General features: G+C 40.1%; 1 protein-coding gene across 1 annotated transcript in view; it reads right to left on the bottom strand.

The window, feature by feature from the left end:
- Nucleotides 1-14,005, bottom strand: part of SLC24A3 (solute carrier family 24 (sodium/potassium/calcium exchanger), member 3) — a 484,048-nt gene extending 470,043 nt beyond the window's left edge. Inside the window, exon 1 of the mRNA XM_014530108.1 lies at nt 13,857-14,005. Within this exon, the coding sequence (XP_014385594.1) occupies nt 13,857-13,980 (124 nt within the window). The 5' untranslated portion in view covers nt 13,981-14,005. The remainder of the gene's footprint in view (nt 1-13,856) is intronic.
- Between the last annotated feature and the right edge of the window lie 211 nt (nt 14,006-14,216).

A 14,216-nucleotide genomic window follows, 5' to 3' on the forward strand; every position in this document is an offset into this window, starting at 1 on the left:
ACATCCATTCTAATTTTTAAAAAAAACCTAGAAAACTAGAAATTAAAGAAAACTTCCACAGCATAATGAAAGTAACCAACTTAGTAGCCAACAGTAAAAAGCTATTCAACTACAGCCTGAATTTTAAAATTCCCTATAATAGCAAATTATTGGAAAACACAAGATATTGGTTTGTATAATAAATGTGTTTTAATTATTTATTATATAGTTTAAAACTTAAGATTAAAATATAAATAATAAAATTAAGAATAAATTTAAAAGAAATCTTTAAAAGAATGTATAAAGAATAAAACAATAAGAACAATAAAGAATTAATACCAGATTAACTTTCACAAACAAATGTAAAAAATAGATAGGGAAATAATCATGAATCTCCATTGATTTTTTTTTTAACCTTGGATCACATGAAAAGCACACTATGAATGAGAAGATTCAATGTTGTAAAATGCCATTTTTTCACCCTAGCTGGTTTGGCTCAGTGGATAAGAGCACTGACCTGCAGACCAAAGGGTCCCAGGTTCGAATCTGGTCAAGGACACATGCCCGGGATTGCGGGCTCAATCCCCAGTAGGGGGAGTGCAGAGAATCAATGATTCTCTCTCATCACTGATGTTTCTATCTCTCTCTCCCTCTCCCTTCTTCTCTGAGATCAATAAAAATATATTTGAAAAATAAATAAAATGCCCTATTTTCCACAAAATAGATTTGTAAAAACCCAGAGGCATTTGGGCAAAATTTGACAGAGATTCTAAAGTTCCCTAAAAGGATAAACGAGTGATAATAGCAAATAGTGTTCTTCCCAAAAACAAGAGGAGTCTTGCTCTATGAGATAATTAACAAGCTAATAAACTACAACAATTAATTAATGGGTAAGTAGAACAAATTAGACATCACAAAACTGCTTCTGTGCATAAGAACACAGGCATGAAATAAAGGTGGTACTACAAATGTGTGGGTAAAGGAAAGATTCTTAAATAAGCAATTTAACTGTTAAACCTGTTCATCTGTTTAAGTCAAATCTTTACTGTATGCTAAAATAAAATCCAAATGAGCAAAGAGTTTAAAAAATTTTAATTAAACCATAAAACAGGGAAAAGACATGAAGGATTATATGGAATTAATATACAATCGAGATTCTGGATCTAGGAATAACACAATGAAAAAATAAATACAAGGGAAAAGAAATATAATTTTGACTAAATAAAAATGAAAACCTTCTGTTGTCCAAGTGAAAAAAGCGAAACTTCTGAACTAGGATAAGATATTTATATATATAACATAGCTCTTACAAATCATGGATAAAAATGCTGTTGCCCCATTAGAAAAAAATGAAGAAATTTTCCTCACAAGCAAAGAAATATGAGAGACCAATAAACATTTTTAAAATATCAGCTTCCCTAGTAAAAAAGAAAGGCAAACTAAAGCACTGAGAAACCATTTCTCTGCAATCAAACTGAATTTAAAATATGTAAAATAACCATACTTATTCAATTCTGGCAGAGAACACTGAATTGAGCACTCTCAACCCTTGCTGTTGGAATCTCTCATTTGTTCAGATTCCTGGAAAGTATGTGTTAGCTCTGACAATGGGCATGTACTTCTGACATTGAATAAGTACTTCTAGGAACCCACCCCGAAAAAAATGTCAGAGATTATCAAAGATTTTAACACAAGAACATTCATCATAGTGAGGATATTGAAAATACCTAATTATCACAAGTGGAGGCCTGCATAAATAAATCAGGATATAATCAGATGATATAATGTAATAGTTAAGTCCATGGGTTCTAGAATCAAACAGCCTGACTTCAAATCCTCCTTGGCCCTGTAGAAATTTTGTGAGCTTTAGCAAGTTACTTATACTCTTTGTGTCTTATTTTTCTTTGAATGTAAAGTGGAGATAATAATGGTACCTACTCCATCAGATATTGTGGGGATTAAAGGAGTAATACAGGTAAAGCACTTAAAGTACCTAAAACAAGCTAACTGCTCAATAAATGCCACTTGGTATAATACTAAAAAAATATTATAATTGTAATATGCACTATTATTATGCAGACATCAATTATTTTTTAAGTTTGATGCCATGGAGAAATGTTTATAATAAGTTAAACAGCAGAACCCACCAATTCTACACAATCTCTTCCAGAGAATAAAAGGGAATACTTCCTAACTCATTTTATGGGCCAGCAAACCCAAACAAAGATAATACAAGAAAAGTAAACTATGAGTACCCTGGGCAACCACAGATGCAAAAGTCCTCAACAAAATATGATCAGTTCAAATCCAGGAAACCAGCAAGCGAAAAACACACCATGATCAATGGGGTTTATCCAGGATATGCAAGGCTGATTCTGTATTTGAAAATAATCTATGTAACCCACCACGCTAACAATCTAAAGAAGAAAAACCACGAGATCATATCAATTGATGGAGGAAAAGCATCTGACAAACTTCGCTATCCATCTGATAAAAATTGTCAGCACACTAGGACTAGAAGGAAACTTCCTCAACTTGATAAAGGACATGTAAAAAATCCAACAGCAAATACCATAATTAATGTTGAAGGACTGAAGGCTTTCCCTCTCAGATCAGAGACAAGGGAAGGATGTCCACTCAAACGTAACATAGTACCGGAAGTCTTAGCCAATGCAATAAGGCAAAAAAAAAAAAAAAAAATTTAAAACCCTGGATCTGAATGTTTATAGGAGCTTTATTCATAAATACCAAAACTAGAAACAACCCAGATGTTTTTCAATAGGTAAATGGATACGTAAGCTGCTGTACACCTGTATAATGAAATACACCTAAGCCATGAAAAGGGATGAACTGCTGATACATGCAACAACGTAGATAAATCCGAGAAGCATGATGGTAAGTGAAAGAGCCAGTATCAAAATATTACATAGGATTCCATTTGTATGACATTCTCAAAAGGACAAAACTATAGTGAAAGAGAACAAATCAGGGATTGGGGATGGGGAAGGTGTGATTACAGAGATAGTCTGAAGGATTTTTTTTTGGGGGGGGGTGGGATTTCTGTTCTGTATCCTGTCAGTTAATTTTACTGTGTTAATTTTTTAAAAATTTTAAAAGCAGGATCCCATACATTACATATAGTAGGATACCAATTTAAAAATGCATAAGAAAGGACATATACTGCAATGTTGGGAAAGACTGGAATTGGCCTGACCTCATGCCCAAGTTTATTTAAAGTAGGTGCAGTGAGTTTTCTTTCTGCACATACCCCGGCACACACCATGAAGTCCCACTCAGAGGTCATTACCACCAAATTCCAAAGCCTGGGTCAGTAGGTCCTAGGAAACTTTGCTTTCCTTGGAAGTGATGTTCAGATAACAGATTAGAAATGCAACACTAGCAATTTAAAATTTTAAAATCTTGTAAGCTCAAAGGCCGTAACAACAAAAATTAATGGGCACTCATTTTTTAAATGACCAACCATTCTCATGCTAGTGAGGTAACTGCTCAGGTAGAAGGTAAGTCAACAATGTTAATTGTCTCCTAAGGCAAGCTAAGCATATCCTAAAAGCCAGTATGTCTGGATAAACAAATCTCTCATCTTTTACAAGAAGTATTTCACCCTGAAATTCTCCAATTTTCTCCATCTAGTGACTACGCATGCCAAATAATTCCTAGCAAGATCCCAGCACTTCAGAAACATTTCAGAATTTAAAATAATTTCACTGACAGTTTGCATTAAATATATTTCTAACCTTAATTTTCTGCTGTGTTTTTTTTTTCTGAAGTATTTACTAAACACAGAGTCAGAAAACCTGGGTTCTGACCCCAATTTCAATTCTCTTTCACATCAGTTTCCTTAAACACAGGATCAGATGATAAGATACAATGGTCTCTACATCTCCTCCATCTCTAATATTCTAGGACAGCAATTTCCAACCTTTCTCATTTCATGGCACACATAAACCAATTACTAAAATTCTGTGGCACACTAAAAAATATATTTTTGCCAATCTAACAAAAAAATGGGTATAATTTTTATTCATTCACACCAGGCGGCTATTGTTGTGTTAGCTGTTGTCATTTTTTTATTTGACAATCTGAGGGAAAAGAGGTCAGTGCCCCTGACTAAATAGTCAGGTATTGCATGATTTAAAAATTCTTGCGGCACACCGGTTGAAAATCACTGTTCTAGGAAATGAATCACAGTGAACGTAATATTGCAAGGAGCATGGCTAAACTGCTTAAATGAACAAACGACTCGAATGAACTATTTTCACGGAGGATTCATTCAGAAATATTGTGTAAATGACAGAAAAAAATTGTTCATTAGAGATACTATTACCGAGCCATGCCTGACCTTTATCTAGCACTTAGCTCCGGTTACAATACCTGAAAGTAATAAAACTGCAATGACTGAGACAACTCTCCATGTCCCAATTTCACTGGTGTACACTGACCTACACTCATGTCCCTGCTGCCAACTTATCAGCAGTCTTTTGTGTAGAGCAGCATTATTGGTGGTGGAATTTTACTTCATTCTTAAAGCTATAACTTTTAAATTAACTTAATTTGGAATAGGTGATAGGAGTGACTGAAGGTATGTAGGGATTGCGTGGTTATTCATGGGCAACACACATTATCCTTGTGATGTTGACCCTGTCCAACATTTTGACTGTGTTGTTTGGGAGAACCTACATAAGAAAAAAAAATTGTACAGAACTTACACACACACAAGTACAGATGTAACTGGGGAAATATGAATAAGATTAGTGGATTACATCAATGTCGCTACCCTGGTTATAATATTATATGGGAGTTTTTGCAAAATGTTACCATTGGAGGAAATGGGAAAAACTACAAGGAATCCCTCTCTATTATTTCTTACAACTGCATGTGAATCCACAACTAGCTCAAAACAAATTTCAGTTAAAAAGAAGGATATGATGAAAACTCACCTTCCACCCACTAGTCCTCCCAGGAGGCAACAACTCTTACCAGTTTCATGTGTATAGGAGCTAAAAGAGTGACAGGAGGAAGGAAGACAAGAAGGGACAAGGAAAGACTTAAATAACTTGGAATGGTCTTGCAATGTATCAAAATAAATTATTCAGCCCTGGCTAGTATTGCTCAGTGGTTAAAACATCAGCCTGAGCACCAAAGGATCTCAGGTTTGATTCCAGTCAAGGGAAGGTACCTAGGCTGCAGGTTCCATCCATAGCCCAAGTTGGGGCACGTGTGGGAGACAAAAAATCGATGTGTCTTTCTCACATAGATGTTTCTCTTTCTCCCTCTTTTTCTCTCTCTCTTTTTCTCTCTTCCCTTCCCTCCCTCCCTTCCACTCTCTTTAAAAATCAATGGAAAAATATCGTAGGGTGAGGATTAACAAAAAAAAATTTTTCCAGCTCTTTCATACTCATAGTTGTCCTTGAGACAAGGTCTTGAGTCTAGGAGTGTGTTTCTTTTTAACAAAAAAAGAAACCTACCCTACCCCAGCTTCCTCTCGCATTGGATTATTAGAAGTAACCATGTCTTTTCCCTCAAGACAGGGCACTGGGTGACCCTTGCTTGGGAAATCTGACCCTTCCCTGATAAAGAACTAAAACTAGAGATGCAGAGGACGCCCAATGACATGGCCCAGTCAGCTCAGCTTACAGAAACACAATCAACAGACTTTCCTCCTTGTAGTTTCCAATCATTGTTTTAATGGCCTCACTTAAATATGAGTAGACACCAAGGATCACTTGACATTCAAAGAAAGCACATCATATGAAAATCAAAACAAAGTAAATAGACAACAGCAACTTGGAGAAACAGACTCTATACAGAGCAAGGAAAACTTCAACGGCATTATTAATAACTTAGGGATATAAGAGATGATTCTGTATCATTGAAGCAGAACGGGATGCTACTAAAAATAACTTCCAAAGGAAGACAGAGTTCTTGGAAATAAAAAATATGACAACAGAAAATAAAAGCTCTATATAAGAATTGGAAGATATGATTAAGAAAATACAGACATTAGAGTAAAAGGATGAGGAAAAAAGCAAACAAACAAGATAAGAGGGATAAGAAAATCAAGTCAACCCAGGAAGTCAAACATCCAAATAATAAACAATCCAGGAAGAGAGAAAAGAGAACTTAAGACAGAGAGAATCAAAAAAGACAAGTTCACAGATATGAAGGACATAAGCTTCCAGATTAAAAGAACCAGGTGAGTGGCCAAGAAAATGCATGAAACAGAACCACACTAGTCATAAACATGATTTTGGTGAATGTTATGAGCAAAGCAAAGAGCATGCATGTCCTTAGAGGGAAAAACAAATCTCACTCAAAAAAAAATTAAAAACTGGAACAGCATCTGACTTCTCAGAGTCAAGGTGACACTGGAAGCCAGAAGACAGCAAAACAATGCCTTCAAAATTCTGACGAGAAAAAAAAAAAAATGTTTTCTAATTGAAATTCTTGACCCAGCCTAACTGTCCTCTAAGTGTGGAGGTAAAATGAATATATTTTCAAACCCACAACGTCTAAAACCTTTGTTTCGTTATTTCCACTCCCCTGCCTTAGGAGATACTTATAGTGTGTAATATGTGATCCTCGAAAATGTATACCACAAAACCAGGAAAGACCAATACATGAGTTCTAGGAAACAGAGCTTTCAACATAGGGAGAGCAGGGGGAAGGGAGGGTGTTGGGGGGAAGGGGTGCAGGAAGAGGCTGGAGGGGGAGCTCAAGGTTACAGCTGGGCAGCAGATTTAACCAGCAACCTCTCCAGACTAGACCAGGCCAGAGAATGTGGTAAAGATTTCTTCAGAAAGAGAACTAGACAGAGTATCTAAGGGCACTGTCTATATGAAGAGGAGATGAAGGCGACTGGAGGAAAGTTTGGGCTTCAATGAGTGGTAAAGTCTTAGAAAACTAAGCAGACCAATATTAACTCATGTTCAGGACAGAAAAATTAAGCCGAGTGTCTTTAAGCGAAGACCACCGACATGGCTATGATAAGGTAAACACTGACACAGCCCAGTGGTCTTGGCTGCATGCTGGAGCCATCTGCCTCACTTTTAAAAAATCTCAATGCCGACCTACCAGTGTGGCTCAGTGGTTGAGCATCAACCTATGAACCACGAGGTAGCTGGTTCGATTCCTGGTCAGGGCACATGCCCAGGGTTGCGGGCTTGATTCCCTGTAAGGGGTATGCAGGAGGCAGCTGATCAATGATTCTCTCTCATCATTGATGTTTCTCTCTCTCTCTCTCCTTCTCTCTTCCTCTCTGAAATCAATAAAAATATATTTTTTTAAAAATCTCAATGCCCAGGCTGTACCCCTGAGCATCCCATCAGAATCTCTGGGGGACAGGACCCAGCCAAGAGTAAGGTTTAAAGTTATAACCTGGGGTGATCACAATGTGCAGAGAAGACTGAGACCCGCGGAGCTAACCAAAGGTACAATTCTCACCCTCATGCATCCTACTCACAGATTATGTGTAGCTGCAACTGCTTATAATCTTCGCTTTCCACAGTTCACTATATTCTACCTAAATGCCCTGCCAGAAATCAAAGTCAAAATTCCATAAGTGAATGCTTCACATTCTCACTTAAAAGTGGTGCTATTGCCCAGCTGGCATGGCTCAGTGGTTGAGCGTCGACCTGTGAACCAGGAGGTCACCAGTCGATGCCTGGTCAGGGCACATGCCCAGGCTGTGGCCTCAATCCCCAGTGCAGGGTGTGCAGGAAGCAGCCTATCAATGATTCTCTCTCGTCATTGATGTTTCTATCTATCCCTTCCTCTCTTTTCCTCTCTGAAATTATTTATATATATATCTTGGGCACTGTCTATATGAAGAGGAGGCAGCCGATATATATATATTATTAATTATATATATGTAATTATTTAATATATATATACTAAACTGGTGCTATTGACTTCTTAGTGTCAACTTATGGCACCCCGTTCCTCCTGGTCACCCATGCCCCATCTCACCCACTTTGTTCTTACATCAAAGTCCTCCTCTAGAAAACTGCTTGTTTCCTGCCCTACACACCCTCTGATTCCCCAGCTGACTGCCTCACTACAGTGAAAATGACTCCTGCCTAAGGTCAAACAACGCAGAAACACAAAGGGAAAAATGAGGAGAAAAACACAAAGTTGCAAATGTGAAATTCCCCCAAAGTGGGTCACAGATGGCTTACTTTATTTGTTCACCCTCTCCTAGAAATAAAGTGATTGACAAGCAAGGAACAATGGCTAGGTTTCATGATTCACATCAGCACCTTAGGTTGATTTGGACAGTCTCAAATATCTACCTATTGCCATTCTAATCCCACCTCCATCCTTTCTACACATCAATCTCATTAAAAGGCCACGGCTCCATTTGAAGTCTGTGCCTAAAATCTGATCATGCTGCCATTTCCCATGGTGTCTGGGTACCAACTTACCAGCCCACCTGCAGTATATGAGACTCTCCTGCAACTTTGTCAGCGCTTGATATACTCATGTTTTCAGTTTTGCCAATCTGATATTGAAAAGTGGTACTTCATCATTTTAAAATGTGGATATCCCCGATTACTATGAACACTGAGCATTTTTTTACTTGTATCTAATGGCCACTTGCAACTGCTTTTCTTTGTGTGAATTGCCTGTCTGTATTTTTTGCCCATTTTTCTATGATTTGCCTTTTTGTCCCCATCCTTACCAACCTGATTCCTTTTCTATCCCACGTTCAAGGTTCTGCTGACCACCCCCCTCTTCCACGCCACACTGTATTATCATTTGTATCTCTCACGGTGCTTGAAAATTAGTTGCTCAATGTCCCTGTTCCCACTAAAGCCTGCGCACCACTAGGATGATATTCTGGGTGTCCGTCTCTGACCTCTCTGTCACCTCTGTAACTAGCAAAAAGCCACAGGTGTGTATTGAATGAGTAAACATAGTCCCCTGGGTCTTTATATCAGTGAGGTCCAGGCAGAAACCCACTCAAGGTGTGCCACTGAGAAGAGTTTCGGAAATGGACCATTTGAAAAGGTGGCTTCAGGGTGAGGAAACCAATGACAGACGGTGAAGCCCCCAGGACTCTCAGTCATGAGGAGAATCACCACTCCCAACCGTAGAGAGCGAGGAGTGAAAGGCGGGTGGATCCTGTGAGATCTGTAGCCACCAGGGAGAGTGTGGACGGTCTCATCCAAGTCTGAGAAATTGTGAGCCATCACCACCTCACTCACAGAAAACCTCTTCCACTTGAATCCTTAATACTTCAAATTCTAAATCCTACAGAACAACACCATGTTTCAAGCCACTGCAAATGATAAACAAAATCATTGCGAAACGAGTTCCACAGGAATCAAAGGCAAGAAAAGGCCAGAAAAACTAGAATTACCTTCCCAGCAGAATCACCCATTTGCTGTGGGATTTCAGAGATGTTTTCTGAACTCCTCATATCTCCGTGCCTCCCCTTATAAAAGTATATATACTATTATTATTCCCTCCCCCCAAAAATTATTTGCTTAAGGAGAAGAAATGCCCTTAAAGAAAAATACAGATGCCAAAATCATGTCCTATCAGCCAACCTCCACCAGGCCGTGGAATTCTCAACAAATGGCTGGTGTTGCAATTCTTTTGGCTTTGCCAACCCTCCGGGGTAAAAAATTCTTCCCACAAGGGCTGGAGGCTTTCAAGTGGAGGAAATCTCTGAGAAAAATCTGGGTTGATGAGCAACTAAGAAAAGCCAGGAGGAAAGGCACACATCTATATATGTTTAGGCAGAAAATAGAAAAAGTTGAAAAGCAATGTTTCTAAAATGCTGCTTCTATGAAAGCAACCTTCTGTTACTCCTTTACTCTCGGGTTGACTGAAAAAGGCAGCGTGACTCCCATTTTCTATGCATGTCCCCTTAAGCCCAGGCGAGGGAGTACGGCGGCCTTCAGCTCTGACCAAGGTGGGCTTGGGTTCAAATCTTGCCCCTTGATGAAGGGACACTGGGCAAGGCACTCACCTTTCTGCAACTCACTGTTAGCCCATGAAAAATGAATAAAAACATGGAATTTGCTGGATTGGGGGCAGAATTATAAATCACGAAAATAAAGTGTGTGCCAGCCAGTGGGCTCCTAACACACGGTAGTTCGATCTAGCACAGACGCTGTAGTTTGAAAATCAAAAGAGCTTTTTTAGTTGAACAAAGATCTTTTGAACAGCTACTATGGGCTGGGTGACAGATGTGACAAAGGTGAGACAAGTTCATGGTGGCCCTGACTGACCTCCTGACCTTAGAACCTGGTGAAGAGGAGATATTACTCAAGTCATAACTAAAGAAATACATAATTGCCAACTGTGATAAATGTTATGAAGGGAGGAGAGAGCCTGCTCAGAGAGCAAAATGGGGAACCTAGTCTGCTCAGGAAGATCCTGGGCCAGGAAGTGAAGGATGAAGGATTAACTACGGCCGTGGTGACAGTGGGACCAGCATGTGCTGGAGGCCTTGGGCCAGAAGAAGTGTCACCCTTTCGAGAAACAGAAGAAAGGCCAGAGTGTTAAAGCGTGGGAAGGGGAGATAAAGCTGGAGAATCTGGCAAGACTTCCCTGTAAGCCACACGAGGGATGGAAAGGTCACGGTCACGGTCCTCTGAGAATGGGAAACCACAAAGTGAAAGATGGCTCTCAGGTCTGCAAATGACATTCGCAATAAAACTCCACTGCAGCCCACTTTTTGCAGCTGGATCCCACGCCAGTGAGACAAGTAGCAATGTCTTCATGATTGCAAGGTATTCCAAAAATTACATACACACGTATGTGCCAAGAGAATAAGGTGGAAATGCATTTATTATTCACCATTTACCACCTTGGGAAGTATCTGCAATTACTTGTAAGTCATTAAGCCTTTGGATCCCTGGTATCCCAAAGACAGCCACGCCAGTATCGCCCATCGCACATGCTCTCCTACAGCATACCCGGACACGCCTCTATTGAGTAAGCGACAGTGTCTATCTCCTTGAACTTGGGCTGACATTGCTCACTGCCTTGACCAACAGGAAGGTGATACCATGGGACTCCTGAGGCTAAGACATACACATGCCATGCACTCCTACCTTATTCTCTTGGAACCCAGCTGCCATGCTCTGAGGAAGTTCAAACCAAGGCACATGGAGAGGCCACATGTAAGTGTTCTGGTTGACATCCCAGCTGACGGTCCAGCCAACAGCTGGCATCAACCCCAGACACGGGAGTGATATTGTCGCCAGATGACTGCAGACCCAGCTGTCAAGTCACCTAGCCTTTCAATCTTTCCAGCTGAGGTCCCAGACATAATGAAGCAGAGAAAAGCCATCCTTCACTAAGCTGTCTGAGTCAAATTATCCATGAGCAAAAAAAATAAAATAGAGAGAGACCAAGATGGCGGCATAGGTAAATGCTGTCTGAGCCAAATTATCCATGAGCAAAAAAAATAAAATAACCATTTTATACTCATACATGTGGGGTGGTTTGTTATGCAGCCCGTTTTATACTCATACATGTGGGGTGGTTTGTTATGCAGCAATAGTAACTGGAAGAGAAAGTATCTCAAAGTATGTGTGTATGTACTAGTATATGTAAAAGTAGATAGATAGATAGATAGATAGATGTATAATTTTTCTTATTCACTATTCACCTCTCAGGAACATTCTTCAGGGAATGGTTACTTCTGAATTAGAACCCCTGTGCTTTATCCACACCACTTCTAGAAAAAGATGACCAGGTTCCTTACTTCAAAGAATAATTAAACACTTTAAAAACTCAAAACATACAAAAGTAATCCATCCTCACTGCCAAAAAAAAAAAAGAAAGAAAGAAAGAGAAAACTCTTGTTAGCAAATCTGACAACTTATTTCAATTGGCTTTGAAAACAGAGATCAAAAACGAGATCTCCATCGGCAGCAACTAAACAGGGCACCCAGGCTCTTTCCTTCTCCGCTGCTGAAGGTTCTCACAGCTGCAAAGAGTGTTTGCTGATTAAATAAGGCGATGCCTATACAGTGCACTGAGCACAGTGACTGCCTTTAGGGCCCACCAGATTCCAATGATCATTATTCCTTTGTTGTTGTGAGAATTAACATTTCTCTTGATTCCAGCGCTAACCCTTTCGACCTAAATTTAACAATGCTCCTGTTTCGTCGCAGCAGAAAAGAACCGATACTGAGTTTGGTTAAATGTCAAGAAAGGGATCTCAGATTCCATATGATTAGAAATATTATACAACATTATGTAACAAATCTCTATTTAGGTTTAGTAAAGGGCTGTCCTTTTATTTTTTTAAAAAAGTCAGTATGTGTTAGAAAAGAGTGTTCTGGGAAGTTACACTTAATCAGTGCATGGCTTTCAGGTGAATAAATCAAAATATTACCTTTGATCCTTATGAAGGTACCCCCTATAGGGTTACATAAATATTACAAAGCTGCACCACATGGTGATAGGAATACCAGGGGACAGAGGTGGCATCAAAGAGCCGGGTCAACTCAGGCTGGTTTCTTCCTCTGCTCATCAACTGCTGTGTGACCTTAAGCGAATCACCCAGCCTCTCTAAGTCACAGCATCTTTTTAAAAAGGCTAAATTCCAAACTTTTTTCCATCCTGAAAGGACCCTTAAGTAGAGTAGCACCAAGTTTCCAGGGTGATACTCACCATTCAAATGCCTAAGTACGTTGAATGACAAGCTCCCAAGCAAATCATCACTTGCAGGTTCACACGCATTAATGAATATCTTTGAAATTATCTCAAAAAAATCGGTGCCTTGCTGCAAAATATTGCTGTGCATCATGCAATGAAATTACCAATATGTAATAGGAAAAAACGGTGATTCGACACAGGATTATGACGAGCATGTCATTTGGGGGAAATAAATGGAGGTGGGATGGCATCTCCTTAACACTGCCGGCTTTTCTCTGTTATCTTCAGGTGCTTGGTGTGAGGGTCTTCTTAAGCCCCACATTTATGGTAGGGGGTGGAGAGAGGGAACGAGAATATGAATTGTACAGAGAAGAGAGATCAAGGGAATGAGTGGGGGGAAGGGCTATGCTTTGGAACTAAATCTGAGTCACTGGCACCTGAACAGAAATGTCACTGCTAGGGAAACCATTTCAAAATGACATTCCCGTCACCAGGTTCCCAGTTTGCAGTGTCTAACACTCCCTCCCCCCCGAACATCCCAGGTATCTCGGGGCCCAGGCAGCCCCCTGCCACTGATGGACGTAGTTGTATGGGTCACATTCCCCATCCTGAAAAAGGTCTTTTCTATCCTGGAAAGTGGTGGGAACTCTATGACTCATAGAGCCCAGACATGCAAGAAAAATGGCCGGCATGTACGTGACTTGGAATGGCCTTTCCAAAGGTGGCATGAAGTACAGACTGGCTTTGAGTCAGAGAAATTAAGATGGAAATGGGGTTCATAAAAACCCTCTTGGTGAGAATTGGCAGGTCTGACTCTGCCCTGGGAGAGGGGTCCACTCTGCTCACCCAGCACAGAACCCTACCTGATGTCAGTCCCCATGGCCAGACAACCTAGGAATCAGGAGCGATAGGGAGAGGCGTGGAATCTTAGCAGCTTCTCTGAAGACCAGAACCGGCTCTCATATTACCATATATGATGAAGTCTGTCAACAGGTCTGCTAAGGCCTGAACCAAGATGGACCATCTGCTTTCCCCACGAAGCACGAGACCAGCCAATTTGGGGGAAATCCCTTAATTGATGGCACCTTTAAAAACATCTTACCATCAACATCCAGATGCCTTTATTGTGCACTTCATAACACACTTGTGTTAAAGCTGTGTCTCTCTTAACACCAAAGCACTATTTGTAATTGCTTTTTCTCACGATTATTCTATGACTATTTTCCCAGGAAACATACCGCTTGATTGGCTGGGATATAAAACCATTTTACAACAATTATTCTTCCAAGTCTTTCCTCTGTTTCTTAGACAGCTGCACCCCACGGTCCAAATTGTTACGGTGGACAACTGTTGTGAGCACATTTCTCCACAAGAGCTATTTCAGCACAAGGAAGGCCAGGGACAAAGATAAAACAAAAGTTGTGGGTGAGAAGGTGGCCCCACTGCAGGGCAGCATGAAAGCGGAGTCCAAACCCTTTATTCCAGAAAGGCAAGTCCACAGAACGGATCAGTCTTCCCAGTGACTGGTTAGTTTAAGAGAACAAGTCCGTTCCTAAACCCCAGCCAATGGCCAACACTTTTTTTCTTATCTGGAAGTT

This window comes from Myotis brandtii, unplaced genomic scaffold (genome assembly GCF_000412655.1).
Source record: "Myotis brandtii unplaced genomic scaffold, ASM41265v1 scaffold72, whole genome shotgun sequence".
In the NCBI taxonomy this organism is placed as follows: domain Eukaryota; kingdom Metazoa; phylum Chordata; class Mammalia; order Chiroptera; family Vespertilionidae; genus Myotis; species Myotis brandtii.